We start from the raw sequence: 26160 nt of genomic DNA on the forward strand, positions 1-26160 counted from the left end.
TTGTCCGCACGAGCGAGAGGAGCGTTCATTCAACCAAACCGCGACGATGGCCGTAACGTGCAGCAGATATATTTAAAAGAAACCTCACGACCCCATGTATTATTCGGGTTTGTGGCGTTTTCGATGCCTAGGCGTGACAACAACGACTCGAAATGCTTTCTTCATTGTTTACGAACGATTCATGTTAAAGCAAAGGTCGATTGATTTAAACGGCTTTCAGTCATACGGACGCGGATTCATAAGTGGTTGGAGATAAACACAAACTAGCCATTCCTGAAACTGCCCACATACATGTACAATAACGCGATTAGAAAGCGAATCGTTATCTGTTTGGCCAATTGAACCGATCAAAGTGCAAACAAGAGAAAAGCGAGGCTTCTGCCAGAGAAGGTGAGGAAGAGGAATCGTTTGCTGGGATCACTAAAATTGGCCATTTAATGGGCTCAGATAACGGTAGGCTCACACGAATGTCAGTACTGTAAAAGGATTTGACTAGGGAATGATATAACAGATTTAAAAAATGATTTAAAATGCAGTTTTAACCGCAAAGTTGAAAAGTAACAGTGTAAATCTGGTTAAACATTAGGCTGAAATGTTTAAATATCATTATTTCGTTGGTCTGTCGTAACACTAGGTGCAAGTGTGCACGTACATATATTTCGCAATTTAAAACAAACCCAACTGTAGATTTGAATAGCTGAAGTTCGCATTACATAATATCACTGCCCTAGGGGGGGGGTCAGGATGTCAGATTGTTCATATTAAAAACGATACTTGCTTATTGTCATATTACCCTGAAACAAGTTTTCAAATGCCACGTTTCAAATAACTATTTAAAGATTAATGAAAAAGCATTATGGTAGGCCTATAACTGTACACATTAACGATATAATGTTAATATGCCAATCTATTTGAAGCAGTACAGCCTGCTTTGTGATACTGATAAGTACCATAAAGAGAGGTTGTAAAATAGAAAGCCACGTTATGAATTAAAGTTCATCGAGATTGGCCTTTTTATTAACAATTATCTAGTTCGCTGTATGGGCAATGCACAGAATTACACACAAAATACCATCAGGATAACATACAAACAAACTTGATACAGACATTAACTAAGAATAAAATGTCACTTAAAACATGTATATAACTTATTATAAGACAGAATTAAAAAAAAATCAAAGTGCACATGTTGATGTAATGAGTCTTTCTGGGAACATCTTTTTATTGATCTTCACTGTAATTCTAAAGTGATTTGTACTAATATTTGTTTATTATAATTTATACTTAATTTAACAGTATTTTTTTCTTATATATATATATTTTTTTCCTGTAATATAAAAATATATATATATATTTTTATATTTCTTTTCCTGTACAAATATTGTTGATCATGTACATCCAAGTCTGCATTTTGAATCTAAAGATAACACCTAAATGTCTAAATTTTAAATTTAAATGTATTTGCTGATTCAGGAACAATATGATGCCACACTGATTCACAAACATCTTACTTTTTGCAAATAAAAGCCATTTATGACCAAGTAATGGGGTCTGCTTCTCTAATGAGTAACAAAATTCTTGCGCACACATCCCAGGTGCAACAAGAAACAGAAGTAGGTCCCGGCTCACTGCTGAACTTCCAAGTTTCACATATTTGCCCCTTGGACTTGATTTTCAGGGGCATTTTTTCTTCAAAGTATACAAAGACAGCAACAGAGGGGGAAAAAAATCAATATTGTGGATGTTAACTATAAAATCAAATCAACATCAAGTTAGTAGCTGTGAATAATAATCAAGATACACGTAATAAAGGAGCTGCTAAAATCCATCTGAAATGACAGTCCTTCTATTAGATTATACAGCTTATCCTGCGTTTCAGTTTTTGGAGTTGGTGTAAATGTTTTCTTCATGTTCAGTATAGAAGTTTAGTGACTTTGTGTGGCATTTTTGTGCTAATTTAAGGTTAATTTGAAAAAATTATGCCCAGTTAAGGTATTTCACTTTGAATGACAGATTTAAAGTGAGTGAATCTGACGGTTGTTATCTCTGCTGCCTGCACAGGTTCAGGTCAATAATACTGTACTAGCGCCTGCCGTTACAAATATTTTTCTAACCTCAAATGTATTCAAATTTGACATTTGACAAAATCTTTTTAACGCTTTCTTTGATCATTTTGGTGGACTGGAGCAGACATGTGACATGTTAAAACACCAAGAAGAATTTTTGACCAACCTTAATGTTCATAAACTGATAAATCTGTTTCCTCTTCTCTGTTTTATCCCTTCTTTGTCAGCTTCAGAGTTAAAGGGGAAGGAGGCGAAGTCTCAATGGAAGTTGTTTATCGAAGATATCAGTGTTTTACAATTGGTGATTTCATTTCTGTTTTTAGGTGAGATCTGTTGCACGCACACACATAAACAGAAAAAGCTAAGGAAACAAGTTACTTTTGGGTGCTATATGGAAATTTTCATGATGCATCTCATTGCCTTCTGTGCTGAGATGATATTGTAACATTACTGACCATGCTGTGTTTGTGTGTGTGTGTGTGTGTAGGAGTGTCCTGTCTACTGTTGATGATCTACTTGATGTTCACCTCTCTGTGGCTCATCCCCATTCTTTACTTCTCCTGGCAGATCTATGACTGGCAAACACCTGAGAGAGGTCAACCTATGACTACACACATTTCCATTCCAAATAGTCACAAAACATGTCACACACACACACAACAAATGTGGATCATTAAAGGGATAGTTCAGCCAAAAATGAAAATTCTGACATCATTTACTCACCTTCATGTCATTTAAAACCTGACTTTCTTCTGTGGAACACAAAAGATGATATTCTGGGAAATGTCTTTTTTTTCCCCTCCCCAAGTGAATGGTCACTAAAACGGTTTGGTTACCCTCATTCTTTGGTTTCACAGAAGAAATAAATTCATACAGGTTTGGAATGACATATGGGTGAGCAAATGATCCCAGAATTTCCCATCTGCATTCACAGGTTGACCTAAGATCAGATCAATTCAATTGAAAATATATTAAAAGAGCTTTCATGGTCTGATTGAATTGAAAAATGTAAATGTTTTCTGTGCACTAGGTGGCAGAAGAACAAAGTTTGTGAGAAATTGGGAAGTATGGAAACACTTCCGAGACTATTTTCCTGTGAAGGTAAATAACACAATCATAATACCCATTAACTGACATAAAACATCAGTTGTTCTTCAGCCTCACCTCTTGAATCTTTTTTTGTCTCCAACCCTTGCTCTTCTCTCTTTATCGCTATTTGACCCACTATTTCTCCAGCTGGTAAAGACTGCTGAATTGAATCCCAGTAAGAACTATGTTTTGGGTTGTCACCCCCATGGCATCATGTGTGTAGGAGCGTTCTCATGCTTCAGCACAGACCGTAACGAATTTGCGGAAACCTTTCCTGGAATACGCTCCACTCTTGCAATCCTGGCCGGGCTTTTTCGCCTTCCTCTCTTCAGAGAATATGTTTTGTGTGCAGGTCAGTAAAAAAGAGCTACAGCAAAACTCAATGAGAGAGACAAGAAAACATGAAGTGTTTCTCATTTTCAGGTCTGTTGCCCGTCAGTAAAGAGAGTTTGGATTATTTGCTGAGCCGTACCGGTGTGGGTAACGCTGTGGTCATCATCATTGGTGGGGCAGAGGAATCACTTACCTCGTCTCCAGGAATAAACACTGTAGTCATGAAACACAGGAAAGGCTTTGTACGACTGGCCCTTGAACATGGGTGAGAAAGAGACAAAAACAAGACAAGATGATGTTCTCCTTGAGTCAAAAACATTAACTAGACAAATTTCTATTCATTATAAAAATTTCCATGCCTTTTGTAAATTTCCCTCATATATCTAGGTTTTCCAAGACCGTGAGAACTCTGTTTCCTGAGTAAAAATGACAGTTGTTAAGGGAACAAAGTAAATTAGTACAATGACAGCATACATCTTGCTGTTTTAAAGCTTGATTTGTCTTATTCCCCCAGTTTCACAGACAAGGCTTAGGCCATCCTTAAAAATATTCTTGTTTGCCGTAACCCGACCGACCCTGTCAATTTAGGACCGACTCAAATTTTTATTTTTATTTTTTGCTTTGAGTCCGACCGACTTGCCGGTTGTAAATTTGCATTAAGACCGACCTTTTTTTCTTTTTTTTTTACTCTTCAAACAACTAATACAAACGCAATAAAATAATAATTATATTTTAGTAAGTATTGTTAATATATAAATAGCCTAGGCCTACATACAAACGAAGGCTAAATTCTTTCTTTTAAATAAAAACCGTCATCTATGTTTACATTATTAGTTAACGGATGTCACACTATGGCCGGTGCGTTCGCTTCGTCTCAACCCGTTGACAGACGAGACGTGCTGACAGATAATTACATGATTGTGATATAGCCTACGTATATTTCTCTGATTTCTTCAAGCCGTCGTATTTACCATGTTTACTATGGTAATAGCGCGCATAGTCTTGGTGATCAGAATCCACATCAGATCACAAACATAAGTTATTTGTCTGAAAGTGAGTTTTGAGCTAAAATGATTTTAAAAGTCTTTAATGCTGGTGTTAGCTGGTAACCTACATGTAATCATCGGCGCCTCCGTCTCCACACACAGATAAACTCCGCCTTTGCTCGTAACCACTCCCTCCTCAAGCCCGAGCTGGCCCGCTTTGGACCAAGTTATTCGGCGGGCCGAAAAACCCGGGACGTTGGCCCCGAGGAAGCCCCGGAAGTGACAGTGGAAACACGACTGGCCCTGGCACGCACTAGCACGCCCGCTTTAGGCCCGACAGTGGAAACACGGCTGCGCCCGAAGGCTTTTTGTCTCTAGATGCTCACAAGTTGTGAGCATCTTGAGACAAAAAGCTTTCGGGCGCAGTCACAAGTAATGCTAGTGAACATTTATAAAAGCTACTGGAATGCCCTAATTGAACTAAGGCCTAATCCTGGCTTAGTCTAAGCCCTGTCTGTGAAACTGGGACATTTTATATAATTTTAACCTTTGGAAGTTTGCTGACTCCCCCTAGTGGGTCCTGCCCCCAGGTTGAGAACCACTGCACTGCTCAGAGGATGGCAATAATTTTATCTAGGAAGACAGGAGGTAGAACTTGAATGAAACAGTAATGGAGAAATCAACTGGTAAAAAATGTGTAAAAACCCTGAAAAATGCACCAATAGCAACTTTAAAGGTTAAATAAAATGTACACATATTATAAGCAGCAACTGCCAACTTAATACTTTCCACTTGCATGTTTGACTTAACTACATCATCTTCTTGCTGTGTACTCAGGGCTGACCTGGTTCCCGTGTACTCCTTTGGGGAGAACGAGCTGTTTCCGCAGGTGGTTCTGCCTGAGGGCAGTGTGGGTCGACGGCTGCAGGTTCTTTTTAAGCAGATTATGGGTTTTGCTCCATGTCTCTTCACTGGGGGGCGCTGGCTGCTTCTGCCATTTAGACGTCCTGTGACAACCGTGGGTCAGTTCGAAAGACTTCTTACATAATATTTTCTTCTCAAATGATTTTTCTGGTAGCGACACTTGCCAATCTGTCTGCGAATAATTGTTGCATGATTGCAGTGTACCTTTGTGTCTTCCAGTGGGCCATCCCATTACAGTGCCTCAGGTTGACAGTCCATCTCAGGAACAGGTGGATCATTACCACAGTTTATACATGAAGGCTCTGTCTGAACTTTTCCACAGACATAAAACCAGCTGCGGACTTGCCGACACACACGAGCTGCGCTTCATCTAGAAATGTTTGAAAGTTAATGAACACAGCTGTCTGGAATATAATGTGGGACAGATACAAGAAAAGGAAAATGTACTTATTTTTGTACTGATGTCATGTTAATGTTTTAGCTTTTTAGTTCTCCAAAATGATGCTCAAAGCACAAAAATGAACCAAGTGAATGAACCCAATTTGGGGGCTGTATATGTGCCTTACACAAAAACACTTTAGTCATCCAGGTTGAAAGGATTTGCTCACCTTTATCACAGTTCTGTTTTGAAGTTCTCCCTGCTGAAGCACTCAAAATTTCATCCATATTAGTGTTTATTATGAAAAGATGATGTATAAAGAGTATGGGGCAGGGGTATGGAATTATTGCCAGTTCAGAATTATTTTAATATCAGAAGCATGGATGATTTATAAATGTGTTTCGATGTTTTTCGTCAGTGGCATGTATAAGTGCAAAGTCTTTAAATTACCTCTCTATGAAAAACAGATCATAAAAGCAGCACATCTTCTAGTCATTTATTTGTTTCAGACAACAGCATTTTATAACAATAAGATAAACAATTATGTACATATATTTACATAAAAAAGCTTAAACAATACTTTGTGTGAAATTACAAAACTTCATTTTCCAAAAACCATAGTAACCAATTTAATTATGATAAAAGACATCCCTGAATAAGCAAGTTGTTTTTCATAGAATATGGTTTAGCTTTTGTAACCATAAGATTGCTTTTATTTCTGCCAACTGGGTTAATTTATTCCAAAAACACTTATCACTGTCATTCTCTGTATATTTAAAAACAAACTAAAGCTTACTGGGCACAGAATTAACACCAAATACAGCAATTCAACAGATGCTCTTTTTTTCTTTCTTTTTTGGCTAATGCTTTGTTTGTTTCATCTGATTATATGGAATTTCAGTTGAAGCACAGCCTGTTTGTTGTACAGAGGGGTGCAAGACCAACTGTTATTTTAACATCAAGGCCTAGGGCTGCTAGTAATATACACCTCAATCTGTTTATTGTGCAGGTAAATGGCTGTGATGCTTCTGAGGAACATAAGATTGTACGAGTGCAGTATGACTCCTAAGCCTGCTTTGCTTCTGACAGGAGCTCAGGACAGACGAACTGATCACACCGTCCACTTTAGACACCTGAAAGGACAAGGAGCACAATTTACACTCATTTCATCTTGCCTAGTCATATCAGTTTAGCATATGCCATATTGGGGTTTCATCTTGACCTTAAATAAATAAATAATGTAAATGATCAATATTTACTCACCCCCATGTCCTTCCAAACCTATATATTATTTTAATCTAGTAAAATAGTTAAAACATTCTTCAAAATGGCTTTGTCTTCCGCAGAAAAAAGAAAGCCATGCCGAAACAAGTAAATAATGAAAATGTTCATTTTTTGGGTGAACTGACTGTTATGTCTGTCATCTTTTCTTGAGGTGTCTGTGTGTGATCACAAAATTGTTTGTGTTGTCTTGCGTTACTATTATCTGGTATCACTTTGGAGGAAGTGTGTTGCCTTCCACCCACACGTGCACGAGCGAGTGTGTTACCTGGTCTCGTGGTGTGTTCCTAAACATCGGACACAGCAGTAGCGAGCTCCACACGACACACAGGTGTAGTTTGAAGGGAAGCCGCACACTGCACAGAAATGACGCTGAGGAAACTTGGAGGGCTCAGCACATGCAGTCAGATAGTTTGGACCCTCACTAACACTCAAGTCCTGAAGAAAAAAAAAAATGTGTGAGGTTGAATGACACAAATACTTCCAGGACTCCAAAGAGATTATATTTAGTAAAAAAAAAAAAAAAGTAGTAGCATCCTAGTTTTAGAATTAATCATAAGTTTACATTGTCACACTATGCTCTGACATTTCACTTTTGAAGACTTTCAAATGCCATTTTCTAATTTATGAGTAATTTTAATAGTCTTACAAATAAGCTCATGTTCTTTGTGAAAAATATAACTTTTTTTGAGGTTCCTTGACATTCACCATAGAAAATAGAAGGGTGTGTGAGTTTCTCAGCTCGCAGTACCAATGAGTGACAGATGCGATTGCGTTACCTCCTCCTCCAGAAGTGTTTGGAAGTTTTTGCGGAACCTCTGTTTAAAATGATCACCCCTTGTCTTCTTCCTGCGCTTGCCTTAAAATCAACATAAAGACAACAAAACCGTCAACGCTACTGAGTCGGCTACAGTTCGTGGAGATATATTTAATACGTGCAAATAGATAAGGACTGAATGATGCGTAACACCTACTCGATTCGTTGCTCTCGTCGAACTGTGGCAGCCGCTTGACGAGCTGCGGCAGGCTCGCGTGAGGGTCGTCCTGGAAGTTGTCTTTCTCGAGCGCCTCGAGCTGGCGGGTCAATCGGCGCTGGCGCGTGGCGCTGTCCAGCACGCGCCGCTGGTTGGGATCCTGCGAGCGGACTGAGGAGGACAAATCATCTGAATGTGAACTACAGCTGGATTTACATGATTTGTTTACATGTTGCTAATAATAAGAAACATGGGGCTGGAAACAGATTTACAAGAACTACGTTATTTTTATGTAAGCCTATTTATTTTTTTGCATGCACTATTATCATCATCCAACTGATACACGGTTTTACTTGGAAGGCACACATACCGGCTATTTTCTTCTCCGCCATGTCCGGAAGTTTAGTTAGAGAACCACTTTTTCTCGTCTTGATTTGTGGTGGTTCGCGATCTGCGTGTGCACTACTGACATCTAGCGAGCTGCGGAGCAATGATCGTCCGGATAAAACTCTCTCGGGGTCCACTAGATGGCGCTAGTAGACTTACAAGGGGGCTGCTGAAAAATGTCTTGCATTTATTGTAAATGCTCTACATTACAAGAATGAAACTGCTAGATATGCTAACCACAAGTGCATACTCTTGAGAAAGGTACCAATGAGCTCTCACATGGATGATTTTTCACAGAACAGACAGTATTTTCTAATTAGTCAGTAGGCTAAACTCAGCAAATCAGATGATCAGATGATGATTATAGCCTATAATACTAAATATGGGTTATTAAATCATGAAAGTTAAAGTTTTTAAAGTTTTTCATTACACAGTATTTTCTAATTAGTTAGTAGGCTAACTCAGCAAATCAGATGATGATGATGATGATAGCCTATAATACTAAATATGGGTTATTAGCGTAATTTGTGGGTGGGACAGATGGGACAAGTCCCCACCACTTTTCACCAGGGTCGATATTGTCCCTACCACTTTTTGAAACATCTTGCGGCATCTGGAAGGCCATATGATTATGTAGGCCTCTCTGATTATGTAGGCCTAATCCAAATGAAATGTGCATCTCTGCGGAGATGATGAGAGTCAGCAATGTCAATCTTTGCAGCCGACACTGATTCAGAAAACATTAGTTTATTAATAAACAATTAAAATGTCTCCTTGCTGTTTTTTGCCACTTTCATAATCATTACGTTTGCCGGTTCTTAATTCAAGGTTTATGTGTGCGCTTGAGTGCTATATAGATATTGCGTAAACGCTCATTATTATGGTTTATTCTCCCCAGTATTTAAGAAATTAAATGAATTTAAATGTGATTAGTCAACTATTGGCTTAAATTAACTACTACTAGTCGACTACAAATAACTTATTTCACATATTTTCGATCCAGTATGTCACAAGGGTTTGAGCTTGCGCTCCGCACCCATGTTCTGAAACAAACACAGAGAGAGCATCGTACATTATTATCTGTTTAAAATTATATTTGTGTATGACTAACCTGCACTATTTCTTTAGAACAAAACTGTGCAGCCGGTCTATCATCTCAAGTCACACACTTCAGCTAGCCTATTTGTCCCATCCCAACAAACACCGGAGAAAAAACTTTGTAGGTCATATGGCTGAGAGAGAGCATACTCACATTCAGTGAGCTTATAATGCTGCATTTTATTGTCAGTAAAGGTAAGGGCATTGTTAAAAAAAAAAAAAAAATGGTATAAGTGGAAAAATTAAATATTTTTTTTCATAAAACAGCAATTTAAATGTATTATTTCTATAGATTATACAAAAATGACAAAATAAAAGGGCTGAATAAGCTGATCTAGCATGTTAAATGGTGGCATCCTAATTAATGAATGGTACGCCCCCTTAAGGGTGCCCTAGATTCAAAAATTGAATTTATCTTGGCATAACTGAATAACAAGAGTTCAGTACATGGAAATGACATACAGTGAGTCTCAAACTCCATTGTTTCCTCCTTCTTATATAAATATAATTTGTTTCAACGACCTCCGAAGAACAGGCGAATCTCAACATAACACCGACTGTTACGTAACGGTCGGGGTGAACGCCCCAATATTTGCATATGCCAGCCCATGATGTTCCCAACATTATAAAAAGGCATTAGACAAGGGCAGCCAGTTAACGTCTTGAGATGCACACAGCCGAATCATCAAACTAGGTAAGCAAGAACAACAGCGAAAAATGGCAGATGGAGCAATAATAACTGACATGATTCATGATTACATGATATTTTTAGTGATATTTGTAAATTGTCTTTCTAAATATTTCGTTAGCATGTTGCTAATGTACTGTGGTAAATGAGGTTAAAGTTACCATCGTTTCTTACTGTATTCACGGAGACAAGAGCCGTCGCTATTTTCATTTTTTAAACACTTGCAGTCTGTAAAATTCATAAACACAACTTAATTCTTTATAAATCTCTCCAACAGCGTAGCATTAGCCGTTAGCCATGGAGGCCAGCCTCAAATTCACTCAGAATAAAACGTTTAACATCCAAATAAATACTTTACTCACATAATTCGAAGCATGCATGACGAACATCTTGTAAAGATCCATTTGAGGGTTATATTATCTGTGTGAACTTTGTAAATGCGCTGTAATATAGTCGACAGCTCATGTGGCAGGAAGCACGCGTCTCAAAGGGGCGGCGCCGAGTGTAAATCAGTGCATTGTTAATGGTGCCCCAAAATAGGCAGTTAAAATTTTTTTTTTAAAAACAAAAATCTATGGGGTATTTTGAGCTGAAACTTCACAGACACATTCAGGAGAAACCTTAGACTTATATTACATCTTGTGAAAGAATGTTCTTGGGCACCTTTAAGCTCACAGAAATGGTTTGATCCAAATTTTGTGCAGCCAGTGACACTGAACCGTTCACGCGTGAAATACACGTATTTAATGTGTTGTTGACGTGTTAAAATTCACGTGTTTTTGGCCCTTTTGGCCTTCCATAATGGACGTACCAATACACATGAAACATTTCAAATTGACTAGCAAAGCATTAATTTAATTCGTTTGTTAAATAAGAGATGATCTGGCACTGGAATGTGTTGTTTTTGAAATCATGCTGAGCGTTCGTTGATGTTGCCACTGTTATCAGTGGCATGCAACTGTGCTCTCTTTGCGCTCGTGCACAGTCCACGCAGAAGAGCTTTATCACTCAACGCAGGTTTTAATGAGGGAGGGGTCAGTGAACTTAAAAAACGGTGTGTAATGATGTTAAAGGGATAGTTCACCCAAAAATGAAAATTTGATGTTTATCTGCTTACCCCCAGTGCATCCAAGATGTAGGTGACATTTTTTCTTCAGTCGATCACAAATGATGATTTTTAACTGCAACCGCTGCCGTCTGTCAGTCAAATAATGGCGGTTGATGGGAACTTCATCTATAAGAGTGAATAAACCTTGCTTAGACAAATCCAAATGAAACCTTGCGGCTCGTGACAACACATTAATGTCCTAAGACACGAAACGATCGGTCTGTGAGAGAAACCGAAAAGTATTTATATCATTTTTTACCTCTAATACACCACTATGTCCAACTCCGTTCAGGACTCCTATAGTGATGTCTGATCGCGCTCTGTCAACGGCAGTGATGTCTGACACTCATTGAAGTATATGCGCGAGACTTCACTTCCGTTGACAGAGCGCGATCAGACATCACTAAAGGAGTCCTGAACGGAGTTGGACATAGTGGTGTATTAGAGGTAAAAAATGATATAAATACTTTTCGGTTTCTCTCACAGACCGATCGTTTCGTGTCTTAGGACATCAATGTGCCGTCACAAGCCGCAGGGTTTCATTTGGATTTGTCTAAGCAAGGTTTATTCACTCTTATAGATGAAGTTCCCATCAACCGCCATTATTTGAATGACAGACGGCAACGGTTGCAGTTAAAAATCATCATTTGTGATCGACTGAAGAAAAAATGTCACCTACATCTTGGATGCACTGGGGGTAAGCAGACAAACATCAAATTTTCATTTTTGGGTGAACTATCCCTTTAATTCATGTTTATTACTGGTAGGAAGAGATGATCGGTTCATGTGCCCCTTGAACTGAAACGCAGTGATCACACACACACACACACACACACACACACACACGTCCCACCCACTTTTTAAAACAAAGTTACGCCACTGGTTATTAAATCATAAAAGTTAAAGTTCTTAAAGTTTTTAGTTACATGGTATTTTCTAATTAGTAAGTAGGCTAACTCAGCAAATCAGATTATGATGATTATTAGGCTATAGTACTAAATATGGGTTATTAAATCATAAAAGTTAAAGTTCAAAGTTTTTAGTTACACTGTGATGCAAATACAGAAGTGGCATATTTTGTCTAATCTAGTCATCAAGCCGCGTGCAACACTCTCAGCCTCTGAAGATAAACTTATTCTGTATGTCCTTTAATTCATTTTCATGATTTTCAGATAGACCTATCCCACTGGAAGATTCGTACAAACTTTATGTGTTGAATCATCTGTGAATGTGTTTATGAGATGTTAAAACAGGATGGGTTAAAGGTTAAACAGATTGGAACATGAGTTTATTTTGGGATTAAAAAAACCCAGAGAGATTTTTCTTTGAAGAATTGGGTCGAACAGATTATTTAGATCACAGGTTCTTTTTGAACTTTGCACTTTCTAAATATATTTGTTGTACTTTCATTTCCTTTAGTGTAAATGAAAGATAAAGAGAATTTGAGTAGGGCAATAAAGTAACAAAATAATTACAATATCACACATCTTAATTTACAACTACTATTAAATAAATGATTAAATTAAAGATTTATTTTCTGTAGCTATACTGCTTATCATTTAAGCATGTTATAAAACACAACCTGCATGTGCTGTCGCTGTGATTTTAGAGCTTTATTATATCGAAAGCGGAATCTAAAGAACATTAAGTAAATAAACTTGAAACGAAAGTGTTGCTCAGTGACTCGGCGCTCAAACCTCAAGCAGCACTCTCAGCCTCTGAACAAGAAACAGTGAGTAGAGTTTTGTAGGCTATGTTCATTTTTATGTTAAATATCCCGCTGGAACTTTAACTGTGTAAGCTTATGATTTGTGAATGAGATTTCAAAGTGCATTATCACAAAACTGTAAAATATGAATGGATGGAAATCTTCAATCAGTTGCGTTTTAGCCGAGATGAAATAGGCTAGGCTACTGCTCTTCCATATATTTATTGTGACCAAATCCCAGTGCTGCTTGTTTGTTTTACCTAAATATTTGGACATGATTAACAGAGAGAGGTAGCCTAACAACTAAGCACTTCAGACGAGAGAGCAAAAAAAAAAAAATTGTATTTGAGTTGGAACGGGTAACCAGGAGCAGGCGAAGCGCCTTGGTTATGTTTTGTTAGAGTTAGGGCGTTTTCACACTGGTCTGATTCCGAGCGCGGCTGTTCCCGGTGCCCCGTCCCGCAGCGTTGGTCCGGTTTCACATTTTCACACCTGTAGATCGATTGCATTGTTCCGAAACAGGGACTTAATTCGTTACAATGTTGCAGTTTATTCTTGGTTCGGTTTGCTTTCACAAGGCAATATTTCAAATTGTACCAAAATGTGTTTATGCAAGTACAACTGTCCTCTTATATTGGTCAGAGTTTTCTCTGCGTCATCCATTAAAATGTTTGACAAGTTCGCTTCATGAGCATATTGTGGCTTGTTTAATACCTACTGTCGAGAACGTCATTCCCACTGTTATATTATGTGCAACATCCGTACTAATTCAAACGCGCTCTCTCTGTATCTCCCAGCGCTGTCTAATAGATGAACTGTGTCGAGACACATGCAAACACTAACCTATAGACCATGTCGGTACACGATCCGTTCTATGCATGCGTAGTAGACTCTTTAGAAAACGCACATGCGCAAAGGATAATTCTGTTCTGCGACGACCTGCACGATCCGTTCTCTCTCTCTCTCTCTCTCTCTCTCTCTCTCTCTCTCTCTCTGTGTGTGTGTGTGGGAGAGAGAAAGAGTGTGTGTGTGTGTGTGTGTGTGTGTGTGTGTGTGTGTGTGTGTGTGTGTGTGTGTGTGAGAGAAAGAGAGATAATTTTTACTCTTAAATAAAACTTATGTGCGCACACATGCTTCTTTCAAGTCATTTCCATTGTCAGTTTGAAATACTCTATAACGTATTTCCCCACACTTGTTTGTAGTTCTTTCTTCATGTAAGTGCAGATAGTCTTGGCAGAAATGCATATTATGTTCCTTATGGTCTTCTGTAAACAACATTGAAGGGGTTCTTTTCCTCATTTAGATTAATTAGATATTAGCCTATATAGACCCATACTAGGCTAATACAAAATTACTCATCTTAAAAGTTAACTATTAGCAGCTTTTAATAAAAAAACGACATACTACCACAGACCAAAACATGGCAAGTTCAGTAAGTTAAGCCTTATAACAGCAATGAATCGCAAATGAGAGTATGGAGGAAACTGATCATGTATGTTCATGTAACGACTCACAACTCCTTTATTATTTTGGATTGGCAACCACGTAAACTCATCATAATGCATAGCCTAAGCTACATTTAAAAGCATCAAAATGGACCCGCCGTTTAAATGTTAAACACAATACAACTAGCGTTACACAAATGTGCTGCCTTGCCTTCAAGTGTCATTAGTAGGTACCGATGGTGTAGGAAAACCGTGACGTTTTCTACTACGTAATTATGCGCTAGGGCGGGAATCAAGGCTTTGTCAGGAAAGCGTTCTTGTACGGAGAAGCTCGATTACACAACGTTTTGATAAAGAGGCGCTCTTTGGGTGTTAACTACTGCAGTAGCCTAACTAATGTGCTCACTCACAGAGTCAAACACATTTCCCGTTAAGCCATTAAAATTTGGTTCGTTGGGTTGGATTGCGTTCACAAAACAAGCGAACCGCCCCAGAGTTTTTGCTTTGCGGAGCGATTGTCTTGGTGCGGGTCCGAACGCAATTGCCGTGTTCACAGTACAAAACCTAAACGACCATTAAAACGTAAAACATTAGCCTACCTAAACGACCCGAGCCAAGGGAGAAAACGCACCAGGTTCCGAGACAAACGTTCAGGTGTGAAAACGCTCTGATTCTATCGAACCCTGGTGCATCTGCGTTCATCTTATGTCTTATTGTTTTTGTTTGTTTGTTTTTTTTTTTTTTTTGGTGCTATTATGCGCAGCTGAATAAATGACACTTGGGTTTACTGTAGCCTATGTAGCATGAAAGCAGATTTTTACTGTGTGCCTGCAAACAGAATCTTTAGAAGAGACAGTGGATTGCCAGAAATTTGCTGCCCTGATTGCACTTGCTATAGGCGAATAAAAAATAAAAGTGAACGTGTAGCCAAGTATTGTGTTCCATTGAGTGATTGGGAGTTAGGTGCCTTGCTCACTGGCATCTCAGTTGTGGGTGAGAGTGGAAGAGATCACTGTTAATTCACTACCCCACCTATATTTTCTGCCAGTACTGAGACTTGAACCCGAGCCGCGACCTTTGGCTCTCTAACCATTAGGCTACAACTGCCAGCTCGCTCTCGAACGTATCCAAAATCAACACTATCATCCCTTATATGTGTTATATTTAACTAAATATATCGCAATCGGCTAAAACGCATGCACAGGTTACTTTACTTCCTGAATCGTGGCACTGTTCGAGTGCAAATTTTCAGGTCTACAAGAGGTTTTCATTCCTCTTCAAACTTGTATTTCAGCATAATATGCATACTTACTGTTAGTAAAGTTATTAAAGTCAGAGTAAAAGTAATTTCCTCAATCTTGTGAGATTTCAAACATGTTTGACTTTTTTCCGTGGAGCCCAAAAGCAGATTACAGGCATACCTCAGTCACCATTTACTTCCACTGCAGGAAACAAGCAGAAAAAAATCATTCATGAATCCATTCTTGCGTAAAATTGCCTCATTCAAAAAAAGAAAAAGTATCATTTTAGTCACCTCATGTGTTATGAGTCATAATAACAAAAGACTAACATTTAAGTTATAAGTCATTAAATCTTACCCTCTGACAGAGATGTCTTACTGTACATTCAAATTGGTCACAATGAAAATGATATAAGAAAAAAGATATCGAGCACAATTGACGCCAAACCTGTCATATTATTAAAGGTGCCCTAAAACCAGTCTAAGGTGTCCCCTGAATGTGTCTGAAGTTTTAGCTCAAAATACCCCATAGATTTTTTTTAATTAATTTTTTTAACTGCCTATTTTGGGGCATCATTAACTATGCACCGATTTGGGCTGCGGCCCCTTTAAATCACGCACTCCCTGCCCCCGGAGCTCTTCACTATAATACAGTGCATTTACAAAGTTTACACAGCTAATATAACCCTCAAATGGATCTTTACGAGATGTTCGTCATGCATACTGCATGTATGCGTTGGATCTTGTGAGCATAGTATTTATTTGGATGTTTACATTTGATTCTGAATGAATTTGATAGTGCTCGGTGGCTAATGCTAACATTACACACTGTTGGAGAGATTTATAAAGAATTAAGTTGTGTTTATGAATTATACAGACTGCAAGTGTTTAAAAATGAAAATAGCGACGGCTCTCTTGTCTCCGTGAATACAGTAAGAAACGATGGTAACTTTAACCACATTTAACAGTACATTAGCAACATGCTAACGAAACATTTAGAAAGACAATTTACAAATATCACTAAAAATATAATGTAATCATGGATCATGTCAGTTATTATCGCTCCATCTGCCATTTTTCACTATTGTTCTTGCTTGCTTACCTAGTCTGATGATTCAGCTGTGCACATATCCAGCCGTTAATAATGCCTGCCCTTGTGTAATGCCTTGAACATGAGCTGGCAAATATTGGGGGCGTACATATTAATTATCCCGACTGTTAGGTAACAGTCGGTGTTATGTTGAGATTCGCCTGTTTTTTGGAGGTCTTTTAAACAAATGAGATTTACACAAGGAGGAAACAATGGAGTTTGAGACTCACTGTATGTAATTCCATGTACTAAACTCTTGTTATTCAACTATGCCAAGGTAAATTCAATTTTTGATTCTAGGGCACCTTTAATCTGAATAACGTAAATGAGATTTGAGAGCTGCAGCATGGGAAACAATTTTCAGAGAATAACAGATTCAGTTTTGTCTGTTCGTCACACAGCTATTGTAGCTATAGGGATGAAAGAATCTGTGAACAAGTGAGCATTTTCAGACAACAGAGTCCACAATGAGAGTCCATTCCTGTGCTGGACTCGACCCTGACTCTGGGGCTATTCAGAGTTGAAGAATCAACTCTTTTGGAGTCAACTCCCCATCACTAACTTTGAGGTCTCATGATATTATGAAAAGGTGACTCCAGAACCTCAGAACTCAATACAAAGTGCTTCAAGGATCCCATAAGTTCCTGCAAGAACTGCAAAGACTGTCAGTGGTTCCACCAGTAACCTTATTGTCGGATAAAGAGTTTTGAGGCACATAATATACATTTTAAAGTTCCTTTAATACCTCCTTTGTTATAAAATAAAATAAAATGTTAAAAGACCAGGAATGTTACTTGGCCCACCTTATATTTCTCAAAGCTGGAGCCAGGCCTGACTCCGACTTGAGCCTTTGATACTCAAAAAATGTTCACAGTAAAATACATTGACGGAATTGTCACTGCAATGCAATACAGCATTGTCATGTCTATCATTTCCATGTGTTTTCAAGTTTGCCAATTTAAACGTTTATTCATAGCTGTAACAGTGTGTGCATAGGCAGGCAGATGAGGATGAGGACGAAGACGGATAAAATTCCAACACACTTTATTCAAGCAGGTACAGATCAGAAGAGGCGGCAGCGTTCACACACATAACATGAAACGAGACCAGACCACTGAGAACTAAAACAGAATGACATAAATACTGATGGTAATGGGGTGAACACAGCTGGACTGAATGAACTAATAATTACGGTAACCAAGGAGACAAACGAGTAGAATCAGAACAAAGCCACGTGACAAATAAAAAAACCCAGAATGTGACAATAGCGCACGCGTCTTTCACGTCTTGTTTATTTTTACATCTGATTATTAAATGTCTAGTATCACATTAGTAACCTACACCTGCCTGAAAAATTTGACTATTTAATTTGTATATTTGATTTGTTGTATTTATTTGTCCTTTTAGTATTTTTTTTGTTAATAGTTAATAGTTAACTGGAACCCATGTCCAAAGAGTGAAAAAACATTATTTACATTATTTATATACTAATTAATACTATACCTTTTTAGTAAATATGGAAATGGTAGACATATGGCTTGTGTATATATAGGTGGGCAATAGTCTTAAAAAAATATTCATCCATTTGAAAACATAGAGCCATACAATAAAGTGCAAATGATGTAATTTGTTATCCCTAAAGGCATTCAAAATGTTGACGTCATATTTAGACTATTTTTAACAGGAATGAAAATGAGAAGGATACTATGAATTGTTTAATATAATAAAATGACGATTTAATGAAAGTTTGTGTTCTTAATAGGCTAAGATGTACAAACACTGTCTTTAGGCAAGGCAATGTATCTGTTCTCTAACTGTTTTATCTTTCCCCCCTTATTTTGAACTCAGGATAAAACAATGGATTTTGCCAGAGACAATTTCAAGAACATTCTTCATACAAAAGTATCTGGTCTGAAGGAGGTCTCTTCCCCTGAGCAATGTCAAGTCATACTGCTTTTCTGCCCCATTGTTTCTCGTGCTGGAACTGACATTGATGCTGCATTGTCAAACCTTAATCAAGTGAAAGGTCACAAGTCTGAAGCTAGATTGATGATAAAACATAATTAATTAAATTTAACCAATTTTGTTTTTTTTTAAGATCCAATTAACAATCCACTTTTAACTGCCTTGCAGATTCCATGCCAGTCATCATGGTGATTCTCCATCCTACGTTTGACTCTGAGAAAATTTTATCAGACAGCAACAATGCTATAAAGAGAGAGAACACATTTGCAGTGGACTGTCTGTTTCATGATACTGGGTTACTGAAATGTCAGAAGAATGATGATGCAATTGATAAAACTGCAAAGTACTTAAAATCAAAGGTAGGCCTGTTGATCAGCATGGACCCTTTTCACAAACTGTGGTGATGTGTTTTCACAGTTATTAACATAAAAATCTATCAAAGTTTGTATATTTTCATTTTTATTAATGTATTCATAACACTATACTTTGTTGAAGGTAGGCTACATTTGACACCTTTTTCCTCTTCTGACTGCTGTAATCAATCTCTTTATATATTTTTTTTCTTATTTGGAAACTCAAGCTATCATGGATTTTTTTAATTGCAGCAATCAGGAGAGCAATAATCATATTTACTGTAGTCTTTACAGAGGTTTACCCATTCATGTCGACTTCTCCTTCAGAGAAACCGTACTCGGTTACTAACGTAACCTCGGTTCCCTGAGATACGGAACGAGTACTGCGTATGGGGAAAGGTCTCCCTTTTTCCCCGCTGCTGAAGCCTTTTTCAATAACGCAGTGTAACTGCACCGTCATTGGTTCACTCATAGACAAGTTGTTGAACCAATGGCGGCGCGGCATAGCTGCGCGGCCTATGGCGACAAAGCGCGCGAATATTCCCGCCGAAATGGGCGGGGTATAGGGCTATATAAGCAGGCGTTTCGCCATAGGATTTCAGTGTCAATCGACTGAAGCGACGACCCTGAGCCGCAGCCTCGTGGCACGGCAAGTGACGCAGTACTCGTTCCGTATCTCAGGGAACCGGGTTACGTTAGTAACCGAGTACGTTCCCTTTCGATACTTCACTCGTACTGCGTATGGGGAACGAATTCAACCACGCCGTGCCACGGCTGGGAACGATATAGCTTGCATTTGGCCACCCAGAGGGGGGCAAAAAGGACAAGCGGAGGCAAAGCCTAACCGAACCCATGGTTACACTGAAGGAAGATACTTCCTATGGTGGCGTGAAGCGGGACCTGTTGGAAGCCGCTAATCACACCGACAGGACCCGAGCTTGTAAGGTCGGGACATCGAGGTGATAGAACCTGACAAAGGTGGACGGCGAAGACCAGCCGGCCGCCTCACAGATGTCTTGGATGGAAACTCCGTTGGACCAAGCCCACGAGGAAGCCATTCCTCTAGTGGAGTGGGCCCTGACTCCTATGGGGCAATTAGTGCCCAGTGAGGAGTAGCACAGGTTAATAGCATCCACTATCCAACGGGAAATGCGTTGTTTCGAGACCGGAGACCCTTTGGTGCGGCCGCCAAAACAAACAAAGAGCTGATCCGACAGTCTGAAAGACTGTGATCGGTCTATGTAGGTCCTCAATGCCCTGACTGGGCAGAGTAGCTGCAGCTCTGGTTCGTCCGCCGAGGGAGGAAGAGCAGAGAGCGAGATGACCTGAGCTCTAAACGGAGTTGAGAGCACTTTAGGGACGTAGCCATGCCTAGGTTTCAGAACGACCTTAGAGTCACCAGGCCCGAATTCGAGGCATGCAGGGTTCACAGAGAGGGCCTGCAAATCGCCAACACGCTTTACCGATGCTAGTGCTAGTAGCAGAGCGGTTTTTAGTGTTAGGGGCCTGAGGTCGGCTGAACCCATTGGTTCAAATGGGGCTCCTTTCAAGGCCCTGAGGACCAACGAGAGGTCCCAGGAGGGAATAGTGAGAGGGCGAGGAGGATTCAAACGCCTAGCACCTCTCAAAAAACGGATCACGAGCCCGTTTCGTCCCACCGATTGGCCAGCAATAGGAGCGTGGAACGCTGCAATGGCTGCTACGTAAACCTTAAGCGTGGAAGGGGAGCGCCCCATTTCCAAGCGTTCTTGGAGGAAAGACAGTATGGAAGATACGTCACTCTCCACAGGGTCTATGTTGCGTGTTGAACACCAATCAACAAAGACTGACCACTTCTGGTCGTAGAGGCGCCTCGTAGATGGGGCTCTAGCCTGAGAAATGGTATTTAGGACGTCCTCGGGAGGCTAGTCGGCTCCCATCGAGGGACCAGAGGTGCAGAGCCCAGAGCTGCGGCTGTGGGTGCCAGATTGTTCTGTTTGCCTGAGAGAGGAGGTCCCGTCTCAGGGGAATCGGCCACGGGGCTCTTAGAGAGAGCCTGAATAGCTCTGAGGACCAAACCTGGTTCCTCCAGAGCGGGAGCCACCAGAAGGACTCTGTGCTGGTCTTCTCTGATACGCCTGATGACCTGGGGGATCAGTGCGATCGGAGGGAAAGCATAAAGGAGCGTGCTGGGCCATGTGTGGGCCAGAGCATCTACTTCCTTCGAGAAAAATGTTGGGCAATGAGAGTTGTCTTCTGAGGCGAAGAGGTCTACCTCTGCCTTCCCGAAGAACTCCCAGATCGTGAGGACCACTTGGGGGTGGAGCATCCACTCGTCGGAGGGGGATGTTGCTCCGTGACAACATGTCCGCACCCAGATTGTTCCTGCCAGGAACATGAGTCGCTCTGAGCGACTGAAGCCTCGGAAGAGCCCATTCCAGCAGTCGTTTCGCCAGAGCGCATAAGCGGCTGGACGAAAGACCGCCTTGGTGGTTCAGGTATGACACCACCGTCATACTGTCTGACCGAACTAGAACATGACGTCCCGTCAAGTAAGCCTGAAAGAACTGAAGGGCTTTCATCACTGCTAGCATCTCTAGACAGTTGATGTGTAGATGGCTTTCCTCGTGGCTCCACGAGCCGAAGGCCGGTCTGCCCTCGCACACAGCGCCCCAGCCCAAGTTGGAGGCGTCTGTTGAGAAACACCGTCCTCCGTGAGACCGCCTGTAAGGGGACTCCGCGTTGGAACCATACTGGATCCATCCAAGGTTTCAGGGCTAGAAGACAGGCCCGATTGACCTTGAGACATAGGCGGCCGTGCCGCCATGCGCTGGGAGGAACCCGGAACTTCAACCAGTACTGAAGAGGCCGCATCCGAAGAAGGCCTAGCTGCAGCACCGGGGAGGCGGAAGCCATCAGCCCTAGCAGCCTCTGGAAAAACTTCAGAGGGAGATAGGCTTTGTTCGTGACAGATGCCGTGAGCTGCTGAATTGCCAGGGCGCGCTCTGGCGAGACTACTGCCGTCATACGGACCGAGTCGAAAACTGCTCCCAGAAACGAAATTCGTTGAGTGGGGCATAGCGAGCTCTTGGCTAAGTTGACCCTGAGACCCAGGCATTGTAGATGGCTGAGGAGCACGGATCTGTGGCGTTCCAGCTCGTCTCGCGAACGGGCTAAGATGAGCCAGTCGTCGAGGTAATTCAGAACCCGGATTCCCATCTGTCTCAGAGGGGAAAGCGCCGCGTCCATGCACTTGGTGAAAGTGCGGGGAGCCAGAGACAGCCCGAAGGGCAGGACCGTATATTGGTATGCCACCCCTTCGTATGCGAATCTCAAGAATCGTCTGTGACGGGGGGCTATCTGGATGTGAAAATACGCATCCTTCAGGTCCAGCGAGCAGAACCAGTCCTCGGGGCAAATGTGCGCGAGGATCTGCTTCAGCGTCAGCATTTTGAACTTCCGTCTCATGAGGGAGTGATTCAAAAGCCTGAGGTCTAGGATGGGTCTGAGACCGCCATCCTTTTTGGGGACCAGAAAGTAGCGGCTGTAAAAGCCTGTCTCGCTCTCTGACGGAGGAACCATTTCCACAGCTCCTTTTCCAGCAACGACATGACTTCGGCCCGGAGGACATGAGCGTCGTCCGGATTGACCGATGTTTGAAGCACCCCGGCGAAGCGGGGGGGCCGTCGTGCAAACTGGAGCGAGTAGCCCTGGTTTACGATCCCCATGACCCATTCTGACACATCGGGGATGGCCTGCCAGGCCTCGGCCCGAGTGGCTAGGGGTTGAATAATGTTGGGTGACAGACCGCCGTTGAGAGGGTCGTACACCGCGAGGGGTGGAAGAGAGGAAATTTGCTCTTTTTGTGATGAGGTAAAAATTTGTCCGCCGTGAAAACGGGCGTTTGGAGTGGGCGCAACAGGTGTGGGCCCAGCTGTCACTTGGAGTATGTTTCCCACGCCCGGAAATAAACGAGGCGGAGGGGAAATTACCCGTGGGAGCTTTTGGGGTGGTCCGGTCGTAACGGGACGGTCCCCCATCCTCTTCCTGTCCGACGAATCAGGACGACTTCGGAGGCACCGGGTCCAGCACAATCCTGGGCCGGGGTCCCTGGCGCCTCGGGAAGGGAGGGCGCTTCGCAGGGCGCGAGCGCTGGCGATGCTCCTGGGCGGCGCTGCCTGTGTTGCAGGTGGGGCTGGTTTGTTCTGCTGAGCCGGCGCAGTCCTGGGGCGGCTAGACGCAGAAGCGGAGCTGGAGCGCTTAGGCAAGAAATGCCTCATAGCCTGAGACGATTTCTGCGCGGCAGTAAAGCGCTCAGTGAAGCCATCCACTGCAGGCCCGAAGAGACCAGAAGGCGAGACCGGGGCGTCTAAGAAGGCCGTCTTGTCTAGGTCTTTGATCTCCGTTAGGTTGAGCCACAGGTGGCGCTCCAACACGACCAGGCTGGCCATGGAACGACCGATGGCCTGGGCCGTAGCCTTCGTAGCTCGCAGGGCAAGATCCGTGGCGCTGCGGAGATCTTTGAAGGCTGGCGCGTCGATTCCAGACTCATCCAGAGAGCGGAGGAGTTTGGCCTGGAATGCTTGAAATATGGCCATGGTGTGGAGCGCAGAGGCAGCTTGGCCCGCCGAGGTGTAAGCCCGTCCAGCCAGAGTAGAGGTGGTCCGACAGGGCTTGGAAGGAAGGGCCCTCTTCGTCTTCCAACCCACAGCCGCGGGAGGACAGAGGTGAGCAGCCACCGCTTCATCTAGGGGTGGCAAGCGCTCGTATCCCTTCTCCTCGGCGCCGTCGACGGCGGTGAGGGCGGAGCGGTGCGTAGTGTGGAGGCGGGCAGAGTAAGGAGCGCGCCACGACTTCGTCAGCTCTTCGTGGACCTCAGGAAAGAAGGGCGCTGAACGCTGGCGAGGTGCTTGGCGGCGGCCTGGCAGAAACCATTCGTCCAGGCGGCTGCGAGACGGCTCCTCTGGAGGGGCCCACTCGAGGTCCAGCTCTTCAACGGCTCTAGACAGGATGCGGAAGAGCTCGGCATCCATGCCCTGGCCATGCTCGATGGGTTCCAAGGGAGGCGGTGGAGCGGGGTCTTCCGGCTCGCCAGCCCATCCTTCCGCTTCGGAAGCCGCAAGAGACATGGAGTCGTCTTGTTCGTCGTCTGTTCCCCCGAATGAGACGAGGTCACTCGCTTCTGCGGAGGGACGCTGCTCAGGGCGAGAGAACAGAACTGGAGAGAGTTCCCTGGGAGGAGAGGGCGAGGCACGCGGGGGCTGGGCCGGCGTGAGCTCGCTCAACTCCTGGCGCTGAGTCGCTCTACCCCGCTGTCTTTTCCTCGCCGGACCGCGGGAGGAAGGAGACGGGAGGGCGCGAGCGGCGAGATCGCCCTCAGTGAAGAAGGCGACCCGCGAGCGCAGGGAAGCGAGACTCATACACTCGCAGTGCGGGCATGAGTCTCCAGCGAGCGCGCCGTCTGCGTGGGGCTTGCCCAGGCAAGCGACACACTCGCTGTGTCCATCGTCGTCGTGCAGGGGGGCCCTGCAAGTACCACATGAGTGGCGGGGCATCGTGAGACGCCGCTGCCGTGAAAACGGCAATTGGGTGGCTCTTTTAGAGCGGCGAGGGCCGCGGAAGCTCTTAAAGCGGTGAAAACCGCTGGAAATCGCTCTTTTAGAGCGGCGTTTAAGCCGCGGATGAAGCTCTCAGGCGGCGCGCCGGATGGCGGCAGGGGACGCACAGGGAAGCGGCCGGAAGCGGGAAGCGGGAGGCGGCGGCTCGGCGACGGCGCTAGAAGCTGCAGTCCGCGAGGGCGCCGGCGCTTTCTTCCACCGGCGAGTCCAGGCGAGTCCGCTGCGGGAGCCTCTTCAGACGGCGGCGAGAGCAGAAGGCGGCGAGCTTCTTCGGCTTCAGGCGGAGATCAGCGAAGAGAAGTAGATGTCGTCGCTGAAGGAGAAAACACTGAAATCCTATGGCGAAACGCCTGCTTATATAGCCCTATACCCCGCCCATTTCGGCGGGAATATTCGCGCGCTTTGTCGCCATAGGCCGCGCAGCTATGCCGCGCCGCCATTGGTTCAACAACTTGTCTATGAGTGAACCAATGACGGTGCAGTTACACTGCGTTATTGAAAAAGGCTTCAGCAGCGGGGAAAAAGGGAGACCTTTCCCCATACGCAGTACGAGTGAAGTATCGAAAGGGAACTGGAAATGTGAAAAGGGTCCAAAGTGAAATGATTAGCTCAATGTGTGTTTTATTGTAGTTAATACAAATATATTCATATATTAATTTCTCTTCCAGAAACTGACTTCATATTATTGCTTGAAGAGTAAGTATTCCAAGCTTTACATTGTTCATTACATTATTACTATATTATTCAGTATAATTTTTTAACTCTTAGAAATGTAATATCATAATTAATTATAATTATGAAAAGTAAATGAAGGAATGTGAAAGAATTGAAAAAAACCTATGGTATTATATTTTATATAAGCTGTGTTTTATATTCTTGCAGAGGATCGTGGAAATCCAAATCTATCCACAGACCGGAATGCAGAAAATTCCCCCTTAATCAATGAAGGAGGCTCAGTTCCTCCGCCGAACTCAACACAAGAAGACTCTTGTTGGTCTCGTTTTTGCCGTTTTTTTCGTTCTTGCTTTGCTTGTTTTAATGCCAAGGAATGACTTTGTAGCTGTTCTTAACTAATTAGGACTGTCTGCTTCTTATTTGTAATAATGAAGAATGAAATTAGCATTTTGTGAATTTTAGTTGTCAGCTGCTCAAATTATTCTATAATGACAACAATATACATAATATCACCAAAACTACACGTATAGTACACAGCATGAAGAGAATTAAACTTTGAATATATTATCATGCATCTGTTTCTATGATGATGCTTAGAAGTGTGTATGTGAAATGTAATTCTATTAGCTTCACTTTTTCAATAAGCGTTTTATGATTAGTTGAGGCACAAACACTCAACTCTCATTTTCAGATTTGCTAATGATGCATGTTAGTTAAAATGTAATTGTTCACAAAACATTTATAAACAGCTGTGTACCCCACTTCTGACCATTT

The 26160-nt window shown here is 42.3% G+C and overlaps 3 protein-coding genes across 7 annotated transcripts; 2 read left to right on the top strand and 1 right to left on the bottom strand.

Annotated features, from left to right (window-relative positions):
* Nucleotides 1–6808, top strand: mogat3b (monoacylglycerol O-acyltransferase 3b). 4 transcript variants are annotated; one of them, XM_067406613.1, is made up of 8 exons: nt 1–453; nt 2294–2389; nt 2554–2661; nt 3097–3167; nt 3303–3507; nt 3579–3753; nt 5312–5496; nt 5618–6808. In XM_067406613.1, exons 1-8 carry the CDS (start codon nt 438–440, stop codon nt 5770–5772), a joined length of 1011 nt encoding a protein of 336 aa, XP_067262714.1. In that variant the 5' UTR covers nt 1–437; the 3' UTR covers nt 5773–6808. The 4 variants fall into 4 exon arrangements, with proteins under 4 accessions (XP_067262714.1, XP_067262715.1, XP_067262716.1 ...); XM_067406614.1 differs by having other exon boundaries at nt 2300–2389; XM_067406615.1 differs by having other exon boundaries at nt 1–390; nt 5618–6805.
* On the bottom strand, nt 6260–9127 carry znhit1 (zinc finger, HIT-type containing 1). The gene is made up of 5 exons (XM_067406619.1): nt 8403–9127; nt 8033–8203; nt 7838–7917; nt 7327–7496; nt 6260–6910 (listed from the first exon to the last, which is right to left on the bottom strand). Exons 1-5 carry the CDS (start codon nt 8422–8424, stop codon nt 6889–6891), a joined length of 465 nt encoding a protein of 154 aa, XP_067262720.1. The 5' UTR covers nt 8425–9127; the 3' UTR covers nt 6260–6888.
* LOC137034037 (uncharacterized) lies at nt 8198–26160 on the top strand. 2 transcript variants are annotated; one of them, XM_067406617.1, is made up of 5 exons: nt 8198–8324; nt 18645–18822; nt 18930–19120; nt 25380–25407; nt 25594–26160. In XM_067406617.1, the coding sequence occupies exons 1-5, from the start codon at nt 8262–8264 to the stop codon at nt 25761–25763; spliced, it is 630 nt and encodes a 209-aa protein (XP_067262718.1). In that variant the 5' UTR covers nt 8198–8261; the 3' UTR covers nt 25764–26160. The 2 variants fall into 2 exon arrangements, with proteins under 2 accessions (XP_067262718.1, XP_067262719.1); XM_067406618.1 differs by lacking the exon at nt 8198–8324 and adding an exon at nt 13005–13045.

The sequence above is a fragment of the Chanodichthys erythropterus genome, chromosome 13 (assembly GCF_024489055.1).
Source record: "Chanodichthys erythropterus isolate Z2021 chromosome 13, ASM2448905v1, whole genome shotgun sequence".
In the NCBI taxonomy this organism is placed as follows: Eukaryota; Metazoa; Chordata; class Actinopteri; order Cypriniformes; family Xenocyprididae; genus Chanodichthys; species Chanodichthys erythropterus.